At 48.7% G+C, this 24,611-nt stretch overlaps 1 protein-coding gene and 1 pseudogene across 6 annotated transcripts in view; one reads left to right on the top strand and one right to left on the bottom strand.

Annotated features, from left to right (window-relative positions):
• Positions 1–24,611, bottom strand: part of TRAPPC9 (trafficking protein particle complex subunit 9) — a 532,255-nt gene that overhangs the window by 452,851 nt on the left and 54,793 nt on the right. For all 6 annotated transcript variants that reach the window (XM_055091306.1, XM_055091308.1, XM_055091309.1 and 3 more), the window contains 2 exons: positions 17,577–17,793; positions 10,968–11,111 (listed from right to left, as the gene is read on the bottom strand). In XM_055091306.1, the coding sequence (XP_054947281.1) occupies positions 10,968–11,111; positions 17,577–17,793 (361 nt within the window). The remainder of the gene's footprint in view (positions 1–10,967; positions 11,112–17,576; positions 17,794–24,611) is intronic.
• LOC112066402 (protein CEBPZOS-like) lies at positions 7,868–8,110 on the top strand (annotated as a pseudogene).

Raw genomic sequence — 24,611 nt, 5'->3', positions numbered from 1 at the left:
CGAGCCTGCGCGTCCGGAGCCTGTGCTCCGCAGCGGGAGAGACCACAGCAGTGAGAGGCCCGCGTACCGAAAAAAAAAAAAAACAAAAAACCCAGGATTATAAAAGATGCCCAGAAAAGTAATTTTAATTCACAATAATCTAGAACTACGGTAAGTGAAAGTGCAGGGGGGTGGGGGACGTGGAGGAGGTGTGTCTGTCTGTCCAGTCCATCCTGCGCCCGATGCCGCACCGCCCTGTGTCACCACCTCAACGCCCTCAGAGGTGGCTGTTGGGCTGATACACAGGGCAGCAGCAACCTCAGAGTCCACGTCAGCCTCAGGGTCCTTCTTTCCAATAAAAACGTTACACCACATCTCTAACTAAATGTGACATAACTTATATCGCTTTACATGAGTTTTCATACGAATAACTGTGCAAGCCATAAGAAATCTCATTGGCCCACAAGTCACGAATCTGCTACCCACAAGCAGGGGCACTAAAGAAGGCAGAAACACTCCTCTGAGGGCAGCCAGGGCAGCAACGGTGACTCTATACATTTTACTCCGAACCCAATGAATGGTGGCTACCGAGGGGAAAGAAGGGAGGCTGCTTTCCAGAAAGAGGCAAAGACCCTGAAATGGCCCCAGTGAAAAACTCCCCACCAACAACTTGTTCTTATCAAAGCCCCATTTCTCAGCCCACGGAGCACACCTCCTGCACTGGCCTCCCCGAGTCCTTGTGAAATGCAAACTCCTGGGTCCAGGGTGGGGCTCTGCAACTGGGCCTGTAAATTCTGAGTTAACTGTTGGCTGAGCGTAACTTTCTTTCAGAATGTATTTCCCCCAGGGCTAAGCCTTATTTGAACCAAAGAACCAAATCCACACCCAGCTGAGTGATGGGGGCAGGAGGTGGTTTCAGGCTGCCCCTCTAAGGGCAGAGGTGGGGGGAAGGGGCCAGATGGGGAGGTCTGGGAGGTAAAACCCGGAGCACTGCCCGAGGAGGACTTAGATACGGGGTCTGATGGGGGAAAGGGGATCAAGACTGATGTCACCATTTGTGGTCTGAGCGACTGCACGGAGTGGTGCCACATGCCGAGATGCGGCAGGGAAGGATGGGCAGGCAGTCAGGCGCTCCGGTCTGGAGCTCCGTATAAGCAATAAATACAAGAGCAATGTGTGCAGAGAGTTCTTGGAGCCTTGGGCCTGTGAGTTCACCAGGAGGAAACACAGACGGAGAAGACAAAGGACGGCGTTGACTGGACCCTCAATGTGGATGACGAAGCCACCAGGACACAGACAGTGGCGGCGCTGCAGGACAGGGTGAGCCAGGAGCGGGGAGAAGTGACCAGAGCGCGTCAGTGACCACAGCCAAAGGAGAAGCACACCTGCTGTAAGGAGCTGGGGTTTCGAAAGAGGACTGCCTGGAAGTAGCAGTAGGGAAGGACTTCTCTGCCATCTCTAGGCCCCGAGGCACTTGGGGTGCAGGAGGAAAACACAGCAGCATCTTGCGGGGTGGCCAGGGAAGCGGCGCCTACAGGAACGAGCTGGTCCCCCTCCCCACTGTGGCTCCGCGGGAGCACCGCCGGCATGCTGAGCAGGACGGGGCGCTTTCTCTACCTGCGTCACACCTGCGTTTAGCGGCCTCGTTCCTCCCTGCGAAACACAAATGACACCTCTTGCTCAAGGTTCTACCAGAAACATTCCCACACATTTGCAAACTCTGTGGCAGAGAGTCGCTACCTTAGTACAAGGTTAATGGAACATTCAGGGAAAAAAAGAGGCTGAGATGAAACAGGGGACTTTGCTACGACAGACCATGAGTTCCTGAGGTCACAGCGGAAGGCCATGAGAGCAGGAAGGGATGGGAAACGAGCCCTGACTGGAAGTACAGAGGCTAACAGAGAGGAGAGTCTGAAGGCGATGGGCGACCTGCAGGCCTGGACCTCGGATAAGGTCGAGATGCAGAGGCTGAGCGATGAAGGGCGCTCTGGGAGACGACGTAGGTAGCAGCTGAAGCCCAGGGGCACTGGGCACACCTGGAGGAGGGGCAGACTCAAAGGGACAACCCAAAGGGACTCAAAGGGGCTGGGAGTGTAAAGGAAACAAAAGCAGGAAGTGATAATCCTGGCATTTGAACCCAAGGTCTCCCCCCCTCCAAAAATGATGCTCAGAGATAAAAGGCAGATGGTAACGAACATAAATTTACCATCCTACTTAAGGAAGCCCCAAAACCTAAAAACCCCTGCAGGTTGTTTTAGGGGAGGGTTAGGGATTGGGGTGGAAGGTAACAAGCTTTGGCTTCTTCCATTTTAGCTGCTTTCTGAGTCCAAAATACCCGACCCAGTCTCTCCAGTTCCTCCCGAAACCCCTCCATCCTCTGTCCCTCCTTCTTTCCTTCCCCTAGATGAAGAAGGAGGTGACGTGTGACAACCGTGCAGATAAGCCTCCCTTTACCCCGCCCACAGGACTGGCACCAAGGGCCTCCTCACCCCACCCGGTCTCTCTTGTTGGCTGCATCTCCCGCCATCCCTGAGCCCCACGCTTTGCAGGCATCCTGTTACACTAAACACCGCTCGGCCAAAAGACACGGGGAGCATTCGTAACTCCTCGCGCCTCGCTCCCGCCCGCACGGCTGCCGCAATGCCCCGCCCCACAGCCTTGCCGCCGCTGTCCCTCGGCCTCCAGCTCAGCCCAAAAGTCACCTCTGGTACTGCATAGACCCAGCATCGTGTCCAACTCACGGAGATGATCAATAAACACTTCCAGAAAGGAGATAAAGAGAGTTCCCCAATGCCGTCGTTTACCTCTCCCTTGTCCCTCATCGTCTGCACAGTGTTCCTAGAACCCTTAAAGTACACCTTCAGGAGCCTTAAGGGTCTACTGCAATTGCACTCACAACTCAAAAACCCATCTACTTTACACGTAAAAACCAAAATTTTTAAAGGAATTGGCAATCCTATTTTTTCTTATTCTCTTCACAGTACAATTCACTCTCATTCAAAAAGCATCACGTAATCTCAGATCAACAGTTTTCAAAGAGAGAAGGAAGAAGCGGGGGTGCAAACAGGGAGGAATTATTCCTGTCTAGCCCATCTAAATGTATAACTACGGGCTCATCAAAGAGAAACCAAAACAAAAAGTTGTTCCCGGTACTAAAACAAGAAGTACAATGTCAACTATGATAGCAAGAAAAGCAGAAATAAAATAGGAATGCTTTTTCTCAATGGGGACTCATCTCCTGTTTCCTGAAAGGGACGTGCACTTCAAACCACAAAGTCAAACCATCACCAGTGTGTGCACTTAGCTAAGCTGAAGCCAAAGTTCCCAGAAGCCCCTTCCCTGCATACTCTGAGCCAGCGTGCATGGGGACCTGGAAGGCACAGGCACGCCCACCGACACCGCCGGGGTGAGGGGTGGAGGCAGCATCCCTCCCCCAGCTCCTCTAGCCCCCCCAGGCCCTCTGCTTCAGCTTCTCCAGCTCCTGAGCCAGGTGGCCGCTCCTCCAGGGGCTCCCATCATCAAAGCTGGGGGCTGGGAGGTGTTGAGAAACCAGCACGGCTCCTGTCCATCCCCGTGGGGTGGGGTCCAGCTCGGCCTCGCAAGTTCCCGCTCGTCTGTGCTTCCTCCCCACCCACCGCCCCTTCCCAGCCGCCTCTCCGACTGCCTGCCTGAGGGCTTCAGGATCCCGCAGCATACACAGAAGCGACTGCTCCACATACCGTGCAGCCAGCTCCCACACTGCGTACAGTCAAATCCCGGTCATAAAGCACGCGTGCACGTACGTACCTGTGTGCGTGACGACAGAGAACCTCTCCTTGATGCAGGCTGCTCGGTGCCCTACTTCTGACTGGGCCCTGTCCTCGCCCCACCTAGTCCGCCTGTAGCAAGGATCCCACTTAATTAGGTTAGCGAGCGTCCCCCCACCCTTGATATCTGATCACCCTCAATATCTGACCAAGTCCCTCACACATACCCCCCCTTGACGTCTAGGTCCTTGGCGTGCCTTCAGCGAGAATCCTGTTAGGCCAACTGTGCCAGAATCCCCCAGCCCGATGTCTCCTCTGAGTAATTTTCTGTCCACTCCCCCCCCGCTTTGCTGTTGGCTCTGAATCCCCACTTGTCCTTGGATTCGGAGGGAGGTCAGTCTCTCTCGCCTACTGCAATAGAGCTGACCCTACTGCAACTGTCTGGAGCAGTCTTCCTTGCCATTTTAACAAGTGTCAGGACAATTTCTCTTTAATGGTATGTGTGTACTACGTATGCATGCGTGCATTTAGAACCCTAACTGAACTGCAGTTTTCACAGCTTTGTCAGTGTTTTCAAAGCGGTACTTCTTCCTTTTCCATAAACAAGGTCCTCTGTGCACCAAAGGCTGCCTTGAAACTGTTTCCAAGCTCAGTGAGTGTTTTTTCCTCTGATGAAATCCACACATATCGCCACCCCACTCTGCCAGGGGGCAGCAGCACTGTGCTGAAACGGATTTGCCATCAGCAACTCGAACGGCCACGTGGAAGCAGGCAGTCATTTGGCAGTTAAACGAAAACGTCTCTGTCAAGAGGGGTCAGGGCAAGTGGCTCCCTCTCCCCCATATTAGGAGCTGAGAGGCTAGGGGTCCAGGCTTGTTCTGCCACTGGCTGTGGGGCTGGGACAGGCCCCTTCACCGGGCAGGACCTCCGCGGTCACCCCTGCAACGGGCCTCACTCGGCTGTGGCCTTCTGCAGCCGGGCAGCCCGGGAACGCGGGGGTGCCGGGGAGGAACGCCAGGACGCCGTCCTCCGGGCATCCATTGCCGCTTTACGGATGAGATGCGTTACCTGGCAGGCACTGCCACACCCGAAGCAGCAGAAGACCCAGGTCTGGACTGAGCCTCATCCCTCAGCCCAAGCACAGCGGCACCTTCTCTTTCATTCATGCGAGCCCTTCCCTAAAAACTCCTTGCCTTCACCTCCCCCTCACCTGTGTCCCACACACCTGCTGAAGACATGCTCATTCTCCAGGGCCCATCTCAAGCACCTGTTACCTCCTGCTGAACGCTTTTTCAGCCCTCCCTCGGAGACTCCATCTCTTCCCTCTTCTGGGTTTTCCTTAACCCTAAATCCATACAAGTAAAGCATCTGGCAGAGGCTCTGACAAGGAGTGACGGGTGGGTGAGCAGGAGGGATCAATCACCTCATAATTCCTATCAGCCATTCCATATCACTTTTAAAATATGAACAAACGCCATGGTAAAATGTTATTTAAACGCACCTTCAAAACAAGTGTCCTAGCATTGCACTCCAACGTCCCCTCCACAACCCCCCTCCCGGAGTACTTCCTGAGCGGTCACTGATCACTGCCACCATCACTCACTCATTCCACAAATATTTCCGGCACACCTACGACTATTTTAGATGCTACAAAGGTACAGTGAGCCAAGCAGAGTCACTGCTTTCTTAGAAAGCACGTTCTAGTTAGGGAGGCCCTAGGGCTCTAGGGATTGGATTACAGTGTGCTTGCTGGGATGGAGAAGACCACACAAGGAAGAGTCCGCTCCACTCCTAGACTCTTCTCCACACCACCCAGAGTGGTCACCAGCAGTTCCTGGGGCTTCACGCTTCTCCCAGCAGAAAAGAGGAAACCCCTCTCTTCCCAGGCAGCTCGGCCTCTCGTCCCATAACTTAGCCTTGCTGTCCCTGAAGGGCCGACTCTCCTAGAGGGGGATTTATCAAGAGAGGAAGTGGAGGGTCAGCCATAAAAACTGCCCGCCCTGAAGAAAAGTCAGGACATGACCAGAAGACGCTGTGAGGGCGGGGATGGGGAGGCCACCTGCACAGACCCACCCCAGAGCTGAAGGCGGGAAGGCTGGCCACGTAGAAGGCGGGCAAGAGAGTAGCCGATGTCCTGAGACAAAAAAACACCAAAAAGGAAAAATCCTGACACATTCAAGAAACCAAAGGATGGCCAATGTGGGTCAAATGTAGTGAGCTTCATACTCTGTTAAATTCACACATGTTGGTCTGAGCTAACCCTCTGTAATGTTAAATGTATTTCTCAGAGTTCCAGCAACAGTTTCAAGTTTCCTATTATGCTAAAGACATCTATCATAAAATGTTTAAAACAGATTTTCCTGCTACTTTCAGCTTTAGTTCAAAAACAAGCGAAGCACTTTCAGGAGGTGTCTTAACTCTTTCAAACCCGCTCTACACCATCCAGGTATGTTATGACACAAGATACATTTCATAGTATGAGTATCTCTCATAGTAACTGACAGACTTTGGGCAAAGGACTTCATTAGCATCTCAAAGCGTGAAAGACCTCAGCACAGTGGCCTGATGCTATCTGCCTCCCAAGAAATGAGAAACAAATGAGGCAAGCTACAGGGAAACAATCAGAAGACTGTAAAAGAGTCTCACATAAAAGAGATACAATTAGTAAACAGTCACACAGAACAAATATCCAAACTTGCAACTTACCCAGAAAATACAAATTAAAACAATAAGGCAACATTTTCTACATACTGAATTAGCAGCAAGGCTGCCGGAGGTATAATTAGAACAATCCTTTCAGAAGGCAATTTCCAATATGTTTCAACAGCAATAAAAGTGTTCAAAATGGCTGACCCAGTAACCCCTCTCCTGACAAAATCTCTCTCCTGCTCCAAAAGCCAAAGCCCTGAAAAGGCTCACTATAGCATTCCCAGTAACAGTGAAAATAAACCAAAAAAAAGAAAGAACGCAAATGAGAGTGTTTATTATTAATGCATTCAACAGGATGTGAGTACTGAAGTGTGCCACTAACCAGCCACAATGGCTTTAACTAGCCACTAACAGGGTTTCTTTTCAAAGTGATGGATGTTTTAAATTGACTGTGGTTAACAGGTGCACATATCTGTAAATACACTAAAAAACTGAAGGGCACATTTTAAAGTGTGGTCTGCGAACTAAATCTCAATAAAGTTACTTTTAAAAAAAGGAAAAGCATTTATGATTAATGCATTCAGCCATATGTGGATGCCAGTACAAGCCACTAGGTGACAGGGACAAGAAAAACAGCAAGTCAGACAGATACCTTCAGAGAGCTTGCAGCCTGAGTGGGGAGCTTGTCAATTAATCGAGCGATCGAAATATAGTGGGTGAAAGTGCTCGATGGGTAAGCACATACTCCAGTGGGAATGTTCCAAAGGAACAGAAGGTAGTCTTGAGGGACCAAGAAAGGCTTTGTAGAAAACAACAGAAGTGGTTATCTACACTGAGGTGTGAAGGATGAACAAACGTTAGCCAAAAGGAGGAAGGACAGTGGAAAGGAAGAATGGATGAGGGAGAGGAAGAGAATGAGAAATCCAGGTGGACACACCACACTTTCTCTATCCATCCATCAGTGAATGGACATTGATGGATGCCGCTTTCACTTTTTGGCTATTATGCGTGATGCCACTAGGAACACTCACGTACAAGTTTTTATGTGGGTGTACGTCTGCAAACCTCTTGAGTATATACCTAGGAGTGGAATTGCAGGATCGTACTGCACTACTGTTGATCATCCACTTTCCTTCCCCAAATCCCAGACAACAGAATCACACAAATCACCGTATCTAACCCTCCCCAAATAAACCAAGCCCTCCCAACCCCACCAGAGCGGGAGAAAGCCCTCCTTCCTGAAGCTATTCCTTCTGATCAGTCAGGCCTGGCACACACCGATTTGTTCTCCAAGGTCAAGGTCACCTCCTTCACAGAACATTACCCAAACCATTCTTCCACCTCTGAAAAGAACGGTCAACTCCCCCATGATGCTCCCATATCCATCATTTACTATGGACTCCTCTGTAGGCTTAACCGTGGCATCCTCCCCACACTCTATTCTTTTCATGTAAACAGTTGGTCCCAGCACTCCCGCGAGTACGTGCCTCAGGATGGCCTGTACTCTGGATCCATTGGCAAAGAAGATCTTTAAAGGAGTTTTACTAGATGAACTTGTGGGCATTTCTGGAGCATATTTTTTGTTTAAAAAGATGAACGCAAGCCAAGATTTCTAGCAAACAATGAGCAAGAAATGCCCCTTCATCTTGAAAGTTTATTACAAATCCACTGAACACTCTGGAATGTACGGAATCAGAGAGCAAGATCAAGAAAAGTGGCTGAACAGCAAAAATTAGGAATCTAACCATCAGTCAAGGTTTTCCCTCTTTCATAGTATCAGGCAAGATTAAAATTCCAAGTTGACATGGATGGATTTTAGAATATTTAAGGTTAAACGTAAATTCTAATTAAGTCAGAGGTTTTATTCTTTGGACTAACTGTGAAGAAATTGAAGGAAGGTTTGTTTATTGTGTTATAAATGCAGTTTTGTTTACTACTCAAAATAAAGTGGTTCTCCTTTAAAAAAAAAATCTCCCCTATAATTCTGAATAGATAAATCTTTCAAAATAGATAAAATAGTAAAACACCTATTTTTAATATTTATTACATTTCTTTTCCATTATAGTTTATTACAAGATATTGAGCATATAGTGCCCTGCGCTATACAGTGGGACGTTGTTGTCTGTTTAATTTATTCCCCCCTCCTTTCCCTTTTGGTAACCCGTAGGTTAGTTTTCTATTGTCTATGAGTCTGTTTCTGTTTTGTAAATAAGTTCATTAATATTTATTACATTTTTAACTCACACATTTAAAATCCCATTATCTAAAAATATATTAACTAGAAATACTGCTTTTATCCATTTTCACTTTACCTGAAACAATATCCAAATTCTACTCAATGTCTCTGGTACTACTAGAGCCACTTTGGAATAAAATTCATCATAAAAAAAAAAAAATAAAAAAAAAAAACAATTGGCCCCAGAACCCATCTTGTGAGTTCCCGCGCACTGGCATACACCAGGGGGCAGGTGGGGGGGGAGGGGGGGGCGCGGGAGGGACCGAGAAGGAGGGGCGGTACTACTAGAGCCACTTTGGAATAAAATTCATCATAAAAAAAAAAAAATAAAAAAAAAAAACAATTGGCCCCAGAACCCATCTTGTGAGTTCCCGCGCACTGGCATACACCAGGGGGCAGGTGGGGGGGGAGGGGGGGGGCGCGGGAGGGACCGAGAAGGAGGGGCAGGCAAGAACCCCCAGACTGTGCCGCCTCCATCTGCAAACACCCAGACGGGTTCCCGAACAAGGAGAAGGCTACTCCTCTCTTCCGTATTTCATTTCAATGCGGTGATATTTAGAAATGTTAAATATCAACTCTGTGAATGGTACCATGAGCTCTCCAGGAGAAAGGTCACCCAATCAATTAAAATGCTATCATTAAAATAATAACAAACTACCACACAATCTGTAATATCCTAGTTGTACAAATGAGAAAGTGAAGGCCCAGGAAGAATCTAATTACTGATCTGAGGTTACGGTGGTTAGAGGCTGGGGTGAGTGGAAGGAGCCCTTGGTCCTCCTGACTTCAGTCCTCTTCTCACAAGACTCCAATTAACCAAACACCATTACACACAGGCCCTTATGAGGCAGCGGTTTGTTCAACAGGGTCAAATATCCCAAGTTTCTCTCCTTCTAGACCCAGTGTCTTCAGATCACTAATTAATATGACCTTAAATAACCACCAAGTTCCTTCTCTCCTGGGGCTTCTGCAGGGAAGACAGGCCGACTAAACACGCACCGGCTCTGTCGGTGCAACGTGAGAAGTGCGTGAGGGGAGAGACCGAACAGCAGGAGGACGACGGGTCCCCTGGGACTTGTGCAAGGCAGACTGGAGGAAGTGCAGACCCAGGGGAGATGGCTGACAAGGGGCAGGCAAGGGGTGAGAGCAAAGGCCCTCTGCAGGAAGATGTGTATTTGCGAGAAAAAAGTCCAGGACGAGGCAGGTGAGGCAGCGGGAGGTGGAAGCAGCTCAGGGAAGGGACGTGCTCCCCTCCCTGGGAGCAGCTGCATCAGCCCCTGGGTGTGTGATTACAGAGACCCAGCTCCTCACCACACAGCGCGGCCATCCCAGTGCCAGAGGCCCCGCTGAGGCCTCATCCCCGAGGCTCTGGGCTGCGTCCTCTCCAGACAGTGCCCTCCACAGGAGACAGGGACCTCGCCACGAGACCCTGTACCACCTTTCGGTGAGGGGGCAGGAGGCCGGCCTGCGGGGCAATGTGGACGGCTCCAGGGTCTCCCCAGCCCGGAGCTCTGGGGCCACCCAGGCCGCTGCAGAGTCTGCACCGAGGCCCAGATTCCCTCTGCTCAGCCAGAGCTGCCTCCTTCTCTTCCCCTCAGTGGGGTCGATCCCAAGATCGCTTCTAATAAACGCCCCGCACGTGCATCACATCCAAGAGTGCTTCCCAGGGGACCCACAGCACATGTTAACCCGGCGGGAGGGACAGGCAGACAGGGCGCTGGGACAGAGGCAGCGGAGGGCTGATTTCCAAGGGCCTGTGCGGCACCCAGGTAGCAGGAGAACATCTGGGGCTCGGGGTGGGACCTGGGCTGGACATAAATGGGTTGTGGCTGAAACCCAAAAAACACGTGACACCCAGGAACTGTGTGAGAAGAGAAGGTGACAGAGGCAAGGACCTAGAAGAAAGTTGCCCCGACGTGTGGGCAAAGATATGCACGATCCCTCAGAAAATCAAGACAGACACTGCCCGAGAGGGGCGCAGTGACCAAAAGGGGCACAAAGGTGTGTGGGGTTCCGGTCTTGTGTCCGATCTGGGTGCCGGGCACCACGTGATCACTTCGTGAAAACTCACTGAGCAGTGTTCTTGTGAATCGTGCACTTCTGCATATAAATGTCACACTTTGACACTTACATTTTATAAAACGTAGGCAAAGGCAAGGGGAGCCCATGCCGGAGGCTGAGAGCAGCGAGAAGGGCCAGTAGTGTGTGTTGAGAGGGGCCCAGGGAGGTGAGGGCATGGAGGATGGGGAGCCGGGGACATCACCCACCCGATCCTGGGCCGGTGTTGACGGGGGTCAGCACCAAGAGTGCACTCATTCATCTTTCCTGGGAGAAAACTGGAGTTTGAATCCACTCACCTTGATCTGACAAGAAATCCAGCATGGTCTGTAGCAGGAAGGACAAGTGCCTGACAGAGAGAGCAGGGTTCCCCATCCTCCGGGACGCGTAGACCAACTCGTGAAGCAGACGCATCTGGACGGCAGCCCAGCCTCGGTGCGTGCCTGCGACAGAAGACACAGAGCATCAGAGCAGGGCTTCAGGGGTGCACTGGCAGCAGGGCCAACACACGAGCCCTCTGGAGCCATGTCTAACGTGTAAAACTCGTGATTTCAAGACAATGCCTCAACCACCACGCTCAAAGGGCAACCAAAGCATTTCCCCTCTGTTTATCCTGGAGAAGAACACTCACATGATACGCTTATTCACGTTTTTTTTGGTTTTTTTGTTTTTGCGGTACGCGGGCCTCTCACCGCTGTGGCCTCTCCCGTTGCGGAGCACAGGCTCCGGACGCGCAGGCTCAGCGGCCACGGCTCACGGGCCCAGCCGCTCCGCGGCATGCGGGATCTTCCCGGACCGGGGCACGAAGCCGTGTCCCCTGCATCGGCAGGTGGACTCTCAACCACTGCGCCACCAGGGAAGCCCGGTTTTTTTTGTTTTTAAAAAATGCTTTATATTATATGGGGTTGGCCAAAAAGTTCATTCGGGTTTTTCCACAAGATGTTAGAGAAAAACCCAAACGAACTTTCTGGCCAACCCAGTACTTTCTCTCTTCTGCAAAGACACAATTTTTTAAATAACCCACTTTGAAATACTTATAATAAGGTTATGACAAAAGATTATGTTTTCAATGGCATGTATTTGAATTACAGCATATTTTTTTTCAAGAAAATACTGATATTTGATAAGCCTTCATTATCAACAACCAAGGCCATAAAATTAAAAAGCATAGCATTTCTCTAAAGTATAAAAACAGAAAAGCAGAAAGCTAAATTAGAAAAAAGGTTACCAACAAAACTGTGGCTGCTCCCTCCAAAATAACTTAGCGTGTTTGAAATTAGTGGAGGAAGAAATCGGTTGCACAGCCATCGAAAAGTATTTTTTTAAGATCATAGGATTTTAGAGTTATTTATTCCAAGTCCCTTTTGGCAACAGTTACTGCTTTTAAATATTTTCCACCTTAAAATTCTTCATGAAGATGTGGAAACGGGGCTCAAAAACAGTTACCACCCAGTGCTGTGTGCCCAGGGGCCCTGGGGGGTTGGTAGAAAGGCTGGGGGAAAGGATTTAAGACTCTGACCAAAGGGTTCCTCCTCTCACAGGCCACTGACCGTCTCTCCCACTGCCTATAGCCTGCAAGGCTGGCAAGTCCCTTTTGTGAATTTCCACTGAATCCTGCACAAATCTTGTCCCATAGGCATTATCTGCCACATACAGTGAGGCACCTGTAAGCTAGTGTCTTTGTTTCTTCCATCAGTCCTTAATTTCCTTGGGAGCCAGGATGGTGTCTTATTCACCCAAATATCCTTACTGCCTAGTAAGATGCCTAATACACAGCTGGTCCTTAACAGGCTCATGGGTCAAGTTGAAAGCCTGATGAAAGAAAAAGCCCCTATTTTTCAGACATGCCTACTTAAGCATATAGGGTAAAATAACATGATTTCTGGGATTTGCTGTAAAATATTTCAACAAAGAACAAATAAAAGAAAAAGAAAGGTCTGAATAAAGCCAGATATGGCAAAATCTTATTAATTACTTAATCTGGGTGATGGGCTATTATACTATTCTCTCTGATTTGTGTATATTTAAATTATTTCATATTAACTTTTAAACTGTTAACTGAATAACAATTACTAATAATTATGAATTGAAATCCTTAGAGCTGACCAAACCTACCCACACACAAAAACCTTGATATCCTACCAGTTTTCTCTTACAGAAATCTTTTCATACAATGACAGGAGAGGAGGGAAGGACAAGTCCCTGCAGTATTTCCACGTTGTCAAAAGACCAAAGGCCAAAACAAAATAAGAGATTCTGAAAAGGATGACAAGGCTGAAATCAACTTCATGACTAACCTAGTCCAGAATTCTAAATGACCTGACCTAACTAATCTCCACCCCACCATACCAAGAATGGGGCACATATCACTCTGCAGAATTTTTTTTAATAGATAAGGATCCAGTTCCTACCACAGGCAATTACGGTAAGACCGAGTATAAATTTTCTTAACACCAAATAGTGTACAAATCATAATTTCTATGCGATTCAAACTGCTCCTCCTATAAAATACGAATCTTTTTATTCTTAAGACAGATTTGCAGTATATGAGCCAGTGATAAAATTTTCAACACTCTTGTATTCAAAAAGTTCAGCAATCTGAGAGTTTACTACCTCAACTACTGCCTTTTAGCAAACTTATGTGCCTTATCACTCTCTTTCATAAGAGTTCCTGGGGAAAATTTAATCTCTCATTCAGGAAAAGGCTAAGCAAAAGGTATGGTCAAAAAATCTTCATATATAGGAACACAAGTAAGATTAAGGTGATAATAAGCAGCCCGTTAAGCTGGCAAATACACACACGGTATACTTCTGTGTTCCTACCTCAACTTTCCATAACCAGCTAGAGAAAATGTTCATTTCCAGAAACAGATAGAAATACATTTCAGGTCCTGAGAATACAGACAATTTCCCTTTTATTCACAGGTACAGGGATTTAGTAGAATTCCATTTAATTTTCTGAGAAACGTTTAAAGTAGTCCAGAGCAACAGTGGAGATGGGGTTTAAAGTAACTTTTATTTCTTATTAAAAATACAGCCAGGGCTTCCCTGGTGGCACAGTGGTTGAGAGTCCGCCTGCCGATGCAGGGGACACGGGTTCGTGCCCCGGTCCGGGAGGATCCCACGTGCCGCGGAGTGGCTGGGCCCGTGAGCCGTGGCCGCTGAGCCTGCGCGTCCGGAGCCTGTGCTCCGCAACGGGAGAGACCACAACAGTGAGAGGCCCGCGTACCGCAAAAAAAAAAAAAAAAAAAAAATACAGCCAGCTGACATTTATCACTTTTACCTTATTTGATCTCTTACCTTACCTCCCCACCTCTTTCACAAAATGATGGTGAATGTCCCCTCCCAAAACAGAAGGCCAAGTAAAAACTATCAAATCACATGGAGGTGTGCTTATTTGTTTCATTTTTCAAAAGAAACATGTTTCATCCATGTGATTTAAAAATTAAGATCAAGAAACAAACTCTATTCAATAAATGGCAATGAGCACATGTCAGGTTTGGGCACACGTTACATGTATTTACAGGCAGGCCTGCTGTGTGCCAGCAAGGGGACAGAGGGAGAGGCAGGGTCTCTGCTCTCACGGGGCACACAGCCTGGTTCGGGGCGGGGGCGGGTGAATGCTAAATCATTGCCCAGTTTTTTTAATGTACTTACACATTATGGGAAATGCTGTTTAGAAAGAACAGGAGTACGTGAAAGAGAGAAATAAAAGGACTGCATTTAGGTGGAGAGATGACGGGGGACCTCTTGAAGAGCTGACACTCAGCGGAGACCTGAAGGATGCCTGGGGTGCAGCGGTGAAGGGCAGGGAAGAGCATTCCTGAGGAAGCAAAAGCCGGGAGGAAACCCGGCACTGGACACCTGGATGGCGTGTACAACTGGCCCAGCACGGAAAGAAAAGGCTAAGGCCAGCCCAGTGTAACTGCATAAAGCCCAGGAGGCTTGCATTTACTCTGGAGCCAGCCTGCAGTTACGTTCGAGGGATACAAAAGGGGTCACTGGAAAGCAACTGCCATCTTCTTTCCAGAAGTCTCTCAGGAGCACACTAACAGGGATCCCGGTCCCATGCACATGGAAACTCAACCCCCTTTCCCATCTCTCTGCAGAGCAACAGTGTGACTGCTCCAAAACCCCCTCCCCAGACACTAACTCGCCCCACGAAATCTGTCCCAAATACGGCCTAACGGAGCCTGTACGCTCAACTGTCCCCTCCACAGGCCTGAAGGTCTCATCTCATCTCTCACACCAGCAACTCTCAGCCTTTCAAATGTAAACCCCGAAAGCTTCTAGGGCTTGTCCAGCTATTTTGCCCTTAACTTCAACCACTGGTACCAGGGCCAAGGCAGGGGGCCACCCCACCAGCACGCACTCCTTCCCAATGGGGCCAGGCCTGAAGCACTGGCCCTCAGGGCACTTTGTCCCAGCCTCCACGTGGCCTCAGAGGGACGGATGGAATTAGACCTCACCTGACAGTATCTGCTGAGCACTGTCCTAGCACAGTCTAGGGACTGACTCACTCAGTCAGAAGAGATGCCAGGGAGAAATTAAAACGGTCTCTGGGAAGCACCTGACTGCCACTGCCCTGAGGTTCTTGTCTGCAGAAGAGAGACACTGGGGCTGAAATCACAGGACCACCAGTATTAATTTATCCAGAACTCACCGTCCACGCAAAAGTGCCAGTCGTGAAACAAGTGCTCAGCAAACCTTACATTCCATCCCATCTCTTGGGGGAACACAGAGGAAAAAGGAATTAGAGAAAGGAAGAGCAGATGACATGGCAGATGAAAAAAATTTGTCGTGATTTCTGTTTGGGTGAGATGGTGAAAGATCTGGAAGAAAGTGCCACTGAATGAATTCAGACGTGGCTGAGTGTCCACGCATTTACCCTCAACATGTGGCACGGTGTCCAGCACAAAGCAAGAACCAAGAAACGTCTGCTAATAGCGAGACCTCCTAGAGAGGGTCCCCAGTTCTACCCTTGACCCCTTGCACTTAATACCATCACCAACGGCTGGGACAGAAGGCAGGGACAGAGTTCAGGTTCAAAATCACTCCATCAACAGTACGAGCCCCATCACCGATGCTATCCAGCAGAGACAAATGTGAAGCCCCTTGTTTAACTTTTTAAAAAGATCAATAGCAAGGGTACAGGATGAGGGAGACCGGGCAAGGCCATGTGACCAGGCTCTATTATGTGAGATGGCTTTAGAAAGGGAATGCTACATAAACAGGAAAAGTATGCAGACTGCCCCGATCAGCACTGGGCCCCACCAATCTTCCCCCTGTGGCTGCAGAGAGGCAGGACATCTAAAGCCCAAAATCCAGGCTGCCCCGTTCCTATCAACACCTCCTGAGCACATGTGCTCACATGCCAAGCCCCCAGCAGCAGGCCTCCGGCCTCTACAGGAGGCGGGGGCTAATGAAGGACTGCGTCCTGTCTCAGCTCCCCTCCACTCCTCAAAGGCCACCGGTCATGCTGCTCACTCAGTCTCCCTCGGCTCTTCCAAACCCCAGGTCCCGCCTTTTAAATGATTTTGGAAGACATTTTTTAAGTAATTTGGGCCCCCCGAAGTGATTTCAGATATCGCTGTGCTCTGAGCCACGGCTGTGGCAAACTACAGTCCGCACACCGAATCCGGCCCCACCCGTGCCACAAGGAAAGATTTGTCGGCGGACATTTCATCCCTGGCTGTTCTCACAGCTCAGCAGCAGAGGCCAGAGGGCTCCCAGAGCCTGAAATGTTTACTCCCTGGCCCCTTGACAGAAAAAGTTTGCCAACTCCTTGCTCTATGCTGATCAGAATTCATCCTGAGCATACGATTCTATCAAATGTAAGTGATGCTTTGGGGAGAAGGTCAGAATGGGGGGAAGTCCAGACAGAGTAATTCATCAAGAACCACCTAGGCGACGGAGACAGAGGAGAGGAAGGCTCTGGAAGGACCCGAGAGCTCTCTGCAAATACCTGGAAGGTCGACATATGCGAGAACTGCTTGTTTGTACGTTGGAGGGCAGGAGCTGTCCTCTTCCCACCGCTTCACTCGCTCACCTCACACATCCCATGGCACCAGGCAAGAGCGCGACAAATCATTATTGAGGAGGTGGACACAAAGGGAAAGTGGACACACCGTCCCCGGAAGGTAAAGCAAGCAGGAAGGGGATTCGTAGTTCTTTCAGGGAGAGCCCTATTCATTAGAACTATCCAAGAGCAGAACAGACTTATCATTCAGACCATGGGCTCCTCAGGCCGGCACACATGACCACATAAAACGCGTGCCAGAGGACTGTCTCTGCCCTGGCGGGACAAGAGCACAGACGGCCCCTCAGTTCTCTCCCCATCTAGAAGGCCAGGCCTGCTGGCTCTGGACGTGAGCTGGAGGAAAGTGCTCTGCATGTCCGGCCTAAAACGGTCATCAACCAGGGTTTTTCTCCTGCTAATCACCCTTTGCTTGACACTGGGCATCACACTTGTGTACACTTGTTATTAGACTCAGAGCTTATGTTTAACATGTACTACCCTGCATTAACATTGCAGGATAAGGATTTATCACCAAATGCATACCTGTATTTGTACATATATACCCCAGGATTTATTCTAGATTGGTTGATTTTTGCTAATTGGCTAAATCACATGAGGTAAGTAGGATTCATTACATATTTAAGATGTTTCAAGGATGACACACATCAGTGAGCTCAGGGGATATTTCCAACCGGCACACAGATTTAAGAATGCCAGCCCCCATGCAGAGTACCGCTACGTTCTGTTGCAATCTATCAAAAATACCCAAGTGCAGGAGAGCTTAGTCACCTTTGCACACCAGCACCAGTCATCGTGTCCGACAGGCAGAGCAGAGCCCATTAACTGGACACACCATTAACTGGACTGAAGCAACTTTCAGCTCTGGTACCTTTGTTGAAGTCTTGCGGATCCAGCGACAGACTGTAGCCAGGAAGCGTCTCGAGGAGGAGTTTGTAGCAGGCCCTCCAGCCAGGCTCTGAGATGCTCGGGGCCACGCACTGCATGGCGGCCACGCGCTTGAAGAAGGCGGACTTGCGGTGGAAGCCGATCAACTCGTAGAGCTCAGAGAGGATGCTGTACCGCTGGATCTTTTCCTCCTCGGAGAGCTGAAGCACACAGAGGAAAGTAAAAAGCATGTGAAAGAATCTTACAAGTGAAAAAGGAAACATAAAAAAGCTTTTTCATAAAACAGAGGCCCTGGGCTTCCCTGGTGGCGCAATGGTTGAGAGTCCGCCTGCCGATGCAGGGGACGCGGGTTCGTGCCCCGGTCTGGGAGGATCCCACATGCCGCGGAGCGGCTGGGCCCGTGAGCCATGGCCGCTGAGCCTGCGCGTCCGGAGCCCGTGCTCCACAACGGGAGAGTCCACAACAGTGAGAGGCCCGCGCACCGCCAAAAAAAACAAACAAACAAACAAAAAAAACAGAGGCCCAATGAAACATGAAGGAAAAGGGAAGCTGAGTTAGTGCACTGATAGGGCAGGATCCAGAGAGGCACCGACATGGAAGCTCCAAGGCCTTCTCTGAGCCCCATCTCTCCAAGCTCACCCTGTCCTTTTGCTAAGAAGGCCCATATTCTCTGGAACAAAGGTTATTTGTTACCTAGCACATACGATGCAGAGAAGGGAAAGAGAAAGGGAAAGACACCGGAATTTAGGCAGGAACTTTCATCAAATACATTAACTTCTCAAAACACAAAATATATAGAACCAGGTAACCAGGTAACTAGACAAAGAACTGTTAATAATAACCACACCTAACTTGGACTTAAATTAAGACTTCATGGCTTACAAAAATTTTTCTTTCATCTACAGCCTAACCATATTTTCCCAACCACCCCACGATGTAGTAATAACAACTTCTGTTTAATCACGACTACATGCCAGCAATGTTAACTACTAGGTAAACAGCTCAAAATTTTTAAAAGCCGTGTCTGTGATATAGTCTGTGTACACATTTATTTCCTTTTGGCTTCATTCTAAACGAGGATTTAAATCAATTTTTTAAACACATCAACAAAAAAACAAAAATGAGGGTCAAAAATAGGGATTTAACACTTAAATGAAACAAGGGGCAGGTAAAGTCACAAAAATGGACGCCATGAGGTAGGGGTAATTAACAGAGGCCGACTATAGATTCAGCTCTAAGATCCCTGGCAGCTGAAGCAAAAAGTAAAAGATGATGAGCTACAGGAGCCATAACGCCTGTGGGATAAACATCTGTGTCAGCTGCTGGCACGTCCCATGCAGAAAATCCAAAACATCCTTCTCACCATCGAGCATCATTCTCAGACCACCCCCCCATGTTAAATGCGACAAGCACATGCCCACAGCCCGTGCCCCGGCCTCTGCCTTGCCTTTCCCGCCAGCCCTCTCCCTCTCTCATCACTGTACTGCGCTGCAAACCCAGGCCTGAAGCTCCAGATTAAGGATGGAGGCAGCCCCACACCTTGGCTTAGCGGGCAGCTCACCCAGCTGGGGCGCCCTGGGTCTGCCCATTTCTCTGCTGCACTGGCTTCCCACCAAGAGAGATTCCTTCCTACGCGGGTCCCCAGAAAACTCCTCTCTCCTAAATGCAAGGACGTCAAGCCATATTCCAGACTCCTGTTCAACCAGCAAGTTTTCGGTTCCCTCCCTCTTTTTCCTTCTCCAATAAAGAACTTGACTTTCCTCCCTCCCCATCCAACCGTTTCTTTCTTTGTGAGAGCTCTGCATTCCCCACACACCATCCTGAAAGCCAGGCACCCTGCCGGCTAGGACCGAGATGTTTCCGTCTAACCTGGCCTGCATCCTTATGCTTTCCCCCTTCTATCTCAGAAAGCCTTTCCTGAATCTCCCATCCTTCTGATTCTGAGTTTAAATTGACAAAGTTCTGAGGTTACCATTATTATGTGCATATCTACCGGGCTTTTGCTAGGTTTCCTTAGCAACAAGCTTCATTAAGGAACTGCATCAAGAAGTTTAAAGAGGCTATTCTTACATCTGAGTGGAGTAGCCCGCAGGAAATGTAAATGGCTTTGAAGAGAAAAATTAACCAGGGACAAAGAGGCCGCAGGTTCTAACCAACAGTGTCATGAGCCAAAATGTTATCAGTGTTCAGTCATTCCTGAACATGAGATCTGCAGGAGGTGCCGGGTGCTGGGTTGAATATACATTGGTCCTAGAGCATGCTCCCACAGCTGGGAAAGGGCTGGGCTTTTCCCTAGTTTTCCAAACAATTCCTTACGACCTCTTTCTCTTATGGTCACTTACATTTCCTACTAATGAAGAAGATTAATTTCAGCCATCTGAGTTGTTTGGGGGGAAGCTACACAACACAGTTCACAGAGCTCAGACTTCGGAGCCATGGTAAACTAGATCTGAAGACCAGTGGTAGCATTCACAAGGCAACCACAGGCATGCAGCAATCGCCCCAGCCTCGATTTCCTCACCTCTAAAACTGGGTTCAATAAAACCAGTGAGCACAGTTGCCCGCAACCTGTTTACCCCTAGGTAAGTGCCGGCAACAAGCTGGCTGCTTAATTAGTAGTAAGTATTATCAGCGGGTTTTAGTTTACCTGAGAACAGATGCTTTGCCGTTTTGTCTTTGGTAACAGAACATATTTTACTGAGATTAATACCACCAGAGCAGCACTGACTAGAAAATTCCCCAGCTCTGCAGGGCAAGGCATGTTCTTTTCCTCTACAGAGCTGATCACATTTTGTAGTCACTTGTTTTTACATTTATCTATTTAGCACCTGTGTCCCCCTCTGGACATTTTGCTCAAGTAGCACAGGACCCTGTCTGTTTGGCCGCATGCTGAATATTCTCGGGCTACAAGACAGTGGGCCCAGGGCCTAGCACCCGGCCTCCAGTACAGAACGTAGAGAAGGGAAAACCCAAACAAGCATGCTTTAACTAGGCCCCTGCACCCGAAATTATGGTCTGACTTGGGACAAATTACAAAATCTTCTTTACCCTGAGCCTCCTCTTCTATCAACAGGAATAAACGCACTTAGCACACAGTTACAAAGGTTAAAGGAAAAAACCAAATTCACAACCTAGTCAAGTGTCTGCTAGTGGTCCAACAAACACGAGCTGCCTTTATTGCTCTGACACATCACCGGTGGGGCAGACAGTGAACGCTTTCTAAGTGTCAAGCAGTGTGTGAAGTGCTTTACATGTGTTATAATACTATTTATTGATACAACTTACAACAAATCCAGGAAGAAGTGAATATTATCATTCCCATTTTACAGATTCACAAACAGGCCAAGGGAGGTTACATTCCAGTCCAAGGTCACACGGAGAGGAAATGGCAGTTGAAACCTGAGTCTGAGCTGCCAAAGTTCACGGTCCTTCTCTCTCTCTTCTACCTGACCACGTGCCTGTGAAATCTACGTGTTCGACAGACAAATCTGCAGACAGCCAGCTGTTAAATGCAATGCGCACAGCTGTTTGTCAGTGCTAATTACCATAAACTACTCTCGTAAACAACTAAAGACAAGACAGGTGGATCCATGTTCCTGCTCACAAAGAGAAGTTCTGCCTTGTTTTTTCGATATTAAGCTCCATAAGCTGTTTGTATATTTTGGAGATTAATCCTTTGTCCGTTGTTTCATTTGCAAATATTTTCTCCCATTCTGAGGGTTGTCTTTTTGTCTTGTTATGGTTTCCTTTGCTGTGCAAAAGCTTTTAAGTTTAATTAGGTCTCATTTGTTTAGTTTTGTTTTTATTTTCATTATTCTAGGAGGTGGGTCAAAAAAGATTTTGCTGTGGTTTATGTCAAAGAGTGTTTCTCCTATGTTTTCCTCTAAGAGTTTTATAGTGTCTGGTCTTACATTTAGGTCTTTAATCCATTTGGAGTTTATTTTTGTGTACGGTGTTAGGGAGTGTTCTAATTTCATTCTTTTACATGTAGCTGTCCAGTTATTCCAGCACCACTTACTGAAGAGGGAAGCAGCAGCATAGCACAGGGAGATCAGCTCGGTGCTTTGCGAGGACCTAGAGGGGTGGGATAGGGAGGGTGGGAGGGAGGCTCAAGAGGGAGGGGATATGGGGATATGTGTATGCATATGGCTGATTCACTTTGGTGTACAACAGAAACTGACACAGTATTGTGGAGCAATTACACTCCAATAAAGATTTATTAAAAAATAATAAAATTTTTAAAAATTTTTAATTTAAAAATTAAAATTAAAAAAAAGAAAAATCCCACCAGAACTCATTATTTTGCTGTCTGCTCAGCTGGCAACCAGACACGGAGATGAGTCAACACCAGCAGAGCATCGAGTTGGGGAGAACTCTAAAGGCCCACACCCGCTGCAGCAAGGCGGGCCGCTTACCCTCCGCACGGCTCTGCTGACCCCTAGTGTTCTACGAAGACCAGGCCAACAGAGAGGGGGCTGTTCCCAACAGCTGCAAATTCCCACACATTAAATAAAAGCATCTGATCTTATAAAATATGTTGTGTATATACCCACCTGTGAAAACAGCTTCGCCAAAAGCCCAAATGTTCAACATTAATTTGCAAAGCCAACTCGGGCCCGTAAGGGTGAGCAAGTCTTAGGACACTAAGCCTTCCAAGTCCCTCCCACACCCAACCCTCCACCAAACTGCCTGCAGTTCTTCAGCATGCTTTTAAGTGCTTTTAAATTTCAAAGCATCCCCCTGCCCCCCAGATGTCCCTCCACGCCCTCTGGCCTGGGTAGAAGAGCGGCTACTGGGTAACTGCAGGGCAACAGTAGACAGGACTAGACACAGAGTATCTGAACTGAACTACTCCTGATCACCATGAGTTTGTCATTCCGTCATTTTACAGATGAAAATATCGAGAGTTGTGGAGGATCGTGCTCCAGGCCGCGCCGCTTGTAAGTGGCAAAGCGGGGTCTGCACACAAGCCCATGGCCCTGCTCCTCGCTCCAGCAGGACGCCCCAGCTGGGGTCCCCACACCCACAGGGTTCTCCAGGTCCAGGTTTCTTTACTTTCACTCATGACCTATAACAGGTCTGCCTTTTAAGCACCTTTTCCATCCACTGTCCCTCAGCAACAAAACCGCGCAGGCCACCAAACGACTTCCGGCTCCCCGAGCCCTCCGTGCTGGAGCCGGGTCACACCTTCACACCTGGCCCCTGCTCAGAGGCTCTTCAGCCCCTGTAGGTGGATTGTTTCCGCTCTCTGCAGGGAAACCCCTCTGGGGAGCCCTCCTCTCACCCTCAGCACAGTAGGTCCCCGGGCCGCATCCCGAGCTGTCCCACTAGGTCTGCACGTGCCCAGGGCTGCTCTTTGGACCAGCAGCCTAAGAGCCAGGGACTACTCCCTGGCCATCCCTGCAAACGTACTGCCCAGCTCAGAGCTCACACCCAGCAGGTCACCCAGAAATCGTGGTGAGTGATGGATCCAACCCAGATGTCCGTTCATTTGCCAGCACTGCTGACGGTTGGTTTCCACCCTTCGTTCGGTTTCCCATAAAACTGAAGCTTCCCCGTCAAGTGGTGGGTTTTCACTTTTCCTGCCCATCTTTACCAGAAATGTCAAGGGAAACCACAACACCTTTCCTCAGCCCTTTCCTGACGACGCATTCGCATCCGTGACGCCGCCGCGCTCAGCAGCTGTGAGTCCACAGAGTGTTGTGTCCCTTACACTAAATGGCTCCAAACATTGTGGGATTTTTTTTTCTCTTTTTGGTTTATTTGATTGTACTCGGTTTATTCGCTTGATTCTGTTTTTGTCTCTCCCTCAGTGTTAGGCTGGCAGCTGCCACTTCTCACTCCCTTCAGCTGCCTCCCTCTCAGTGTCCCATCTAGGAAGTTAGCTGTGGGGAGGGTCCGGGGGTACAGTAACAACCTTCACAGAAGAGGGAACCAAGGCACAGAGAGGCTAATTTACCCACAGGGCTAAGCCAGATTCAGGCCCCAGCAGTGTGTATTCCGAGTCCCTGTGCTAAACGCTTATGCTAAAATATTTAACTTTTTATAGATTGTGGTTATAAACATATGAGGTATCAAAATATGTATGAGCAGCATACACATCAACTCTAAGACGTTCATTAACTCCATTGCTTTATTTCTATTTTAAAAATTAAGAACCTCTGGGCTTCCCTGGTGGCGCAGTGGTTAAGAATCCGTCTGCCAATGCAGGGGACATGGGTTCAAGCCCTGGTCTGGGAAGATCCCACATACCGCGGAGCACCTAAGCCCGTGCGCCACAACTACTGAGCCCGCGCGCCTAGAGCTCATGCCTCGCAACAAGAGAAGCCACCGCAATGAGAAGCCTGCACACTGCAATGAAGAGTAGCCCCTGCTCGCCGCAACTAGAGAAAGCCCGCGTGCAGCAATGAAGACCCAACGCAGCCAAAAATTAATTAATTAATTTAAAAAAAAATTAAGAACCTCTGCAGTCAATATGGCAAAATGTTAATATGTTAAACCTAGATGATAGAGGCATGTGTGTCTTATTACTCATTCTCTCTTATATGTTCAAAATACAAAATGATTGTAAAGTCTCTCTCCCCTCCCCTCCACCCACCACCCTCTCTCTCACCTGAGCCTCCCAGACCCACATATTTAACAATCTTTTCATTATATCCACAACTGAATCCATCAGCGCTCCCCCCAAACTCCCTCTGCAGCTTTCCCTTCTCCAAGCACAGCATGACCATCATTTACCTAATTAATCAAGCCAGAAACCTGGGCGTTATTCTGTCTGCCCTCACATACACCATTAATCCCTTCCTTTTCACCCCCTAAACATGTCTTCGATCTGTTGGCTTTTTTCCATTGACCGTCCCACCACCACTCAGGTGAAGCCGCCTACACTGCCCACCTGGACTCCTCAAGAGCCTCCCACCTGGCCTCCCTCACTATGCTTACCCTACTCCAGACAAAGGGGATCCCATCATTCCCGTGCTTGTTTTTTTGTTTTTTTTTTTTTTTTTTTTTTTTTTTT

The sequence above is a fragment of the Physeter macrocephalus genome, chromosome 15 (genome assembly GCF_002837175.3).
Source record: "Physeter macrocephalus isolate SW-GA chromosome 15, ASM283717v5, whole genome shotgun sequence".
Lineage (NCBI taxonomy): Eukaryota > Metazoa > Chordata > Mammalia > Artiodactyla > Physeteridae > Physeter > Physeter macrocephalus.
The sequence above is the reverse complement of the archived record's forward strand: the minus strand, read 5'-3'. Positions and strand labels throughout refer to the sequence as shown.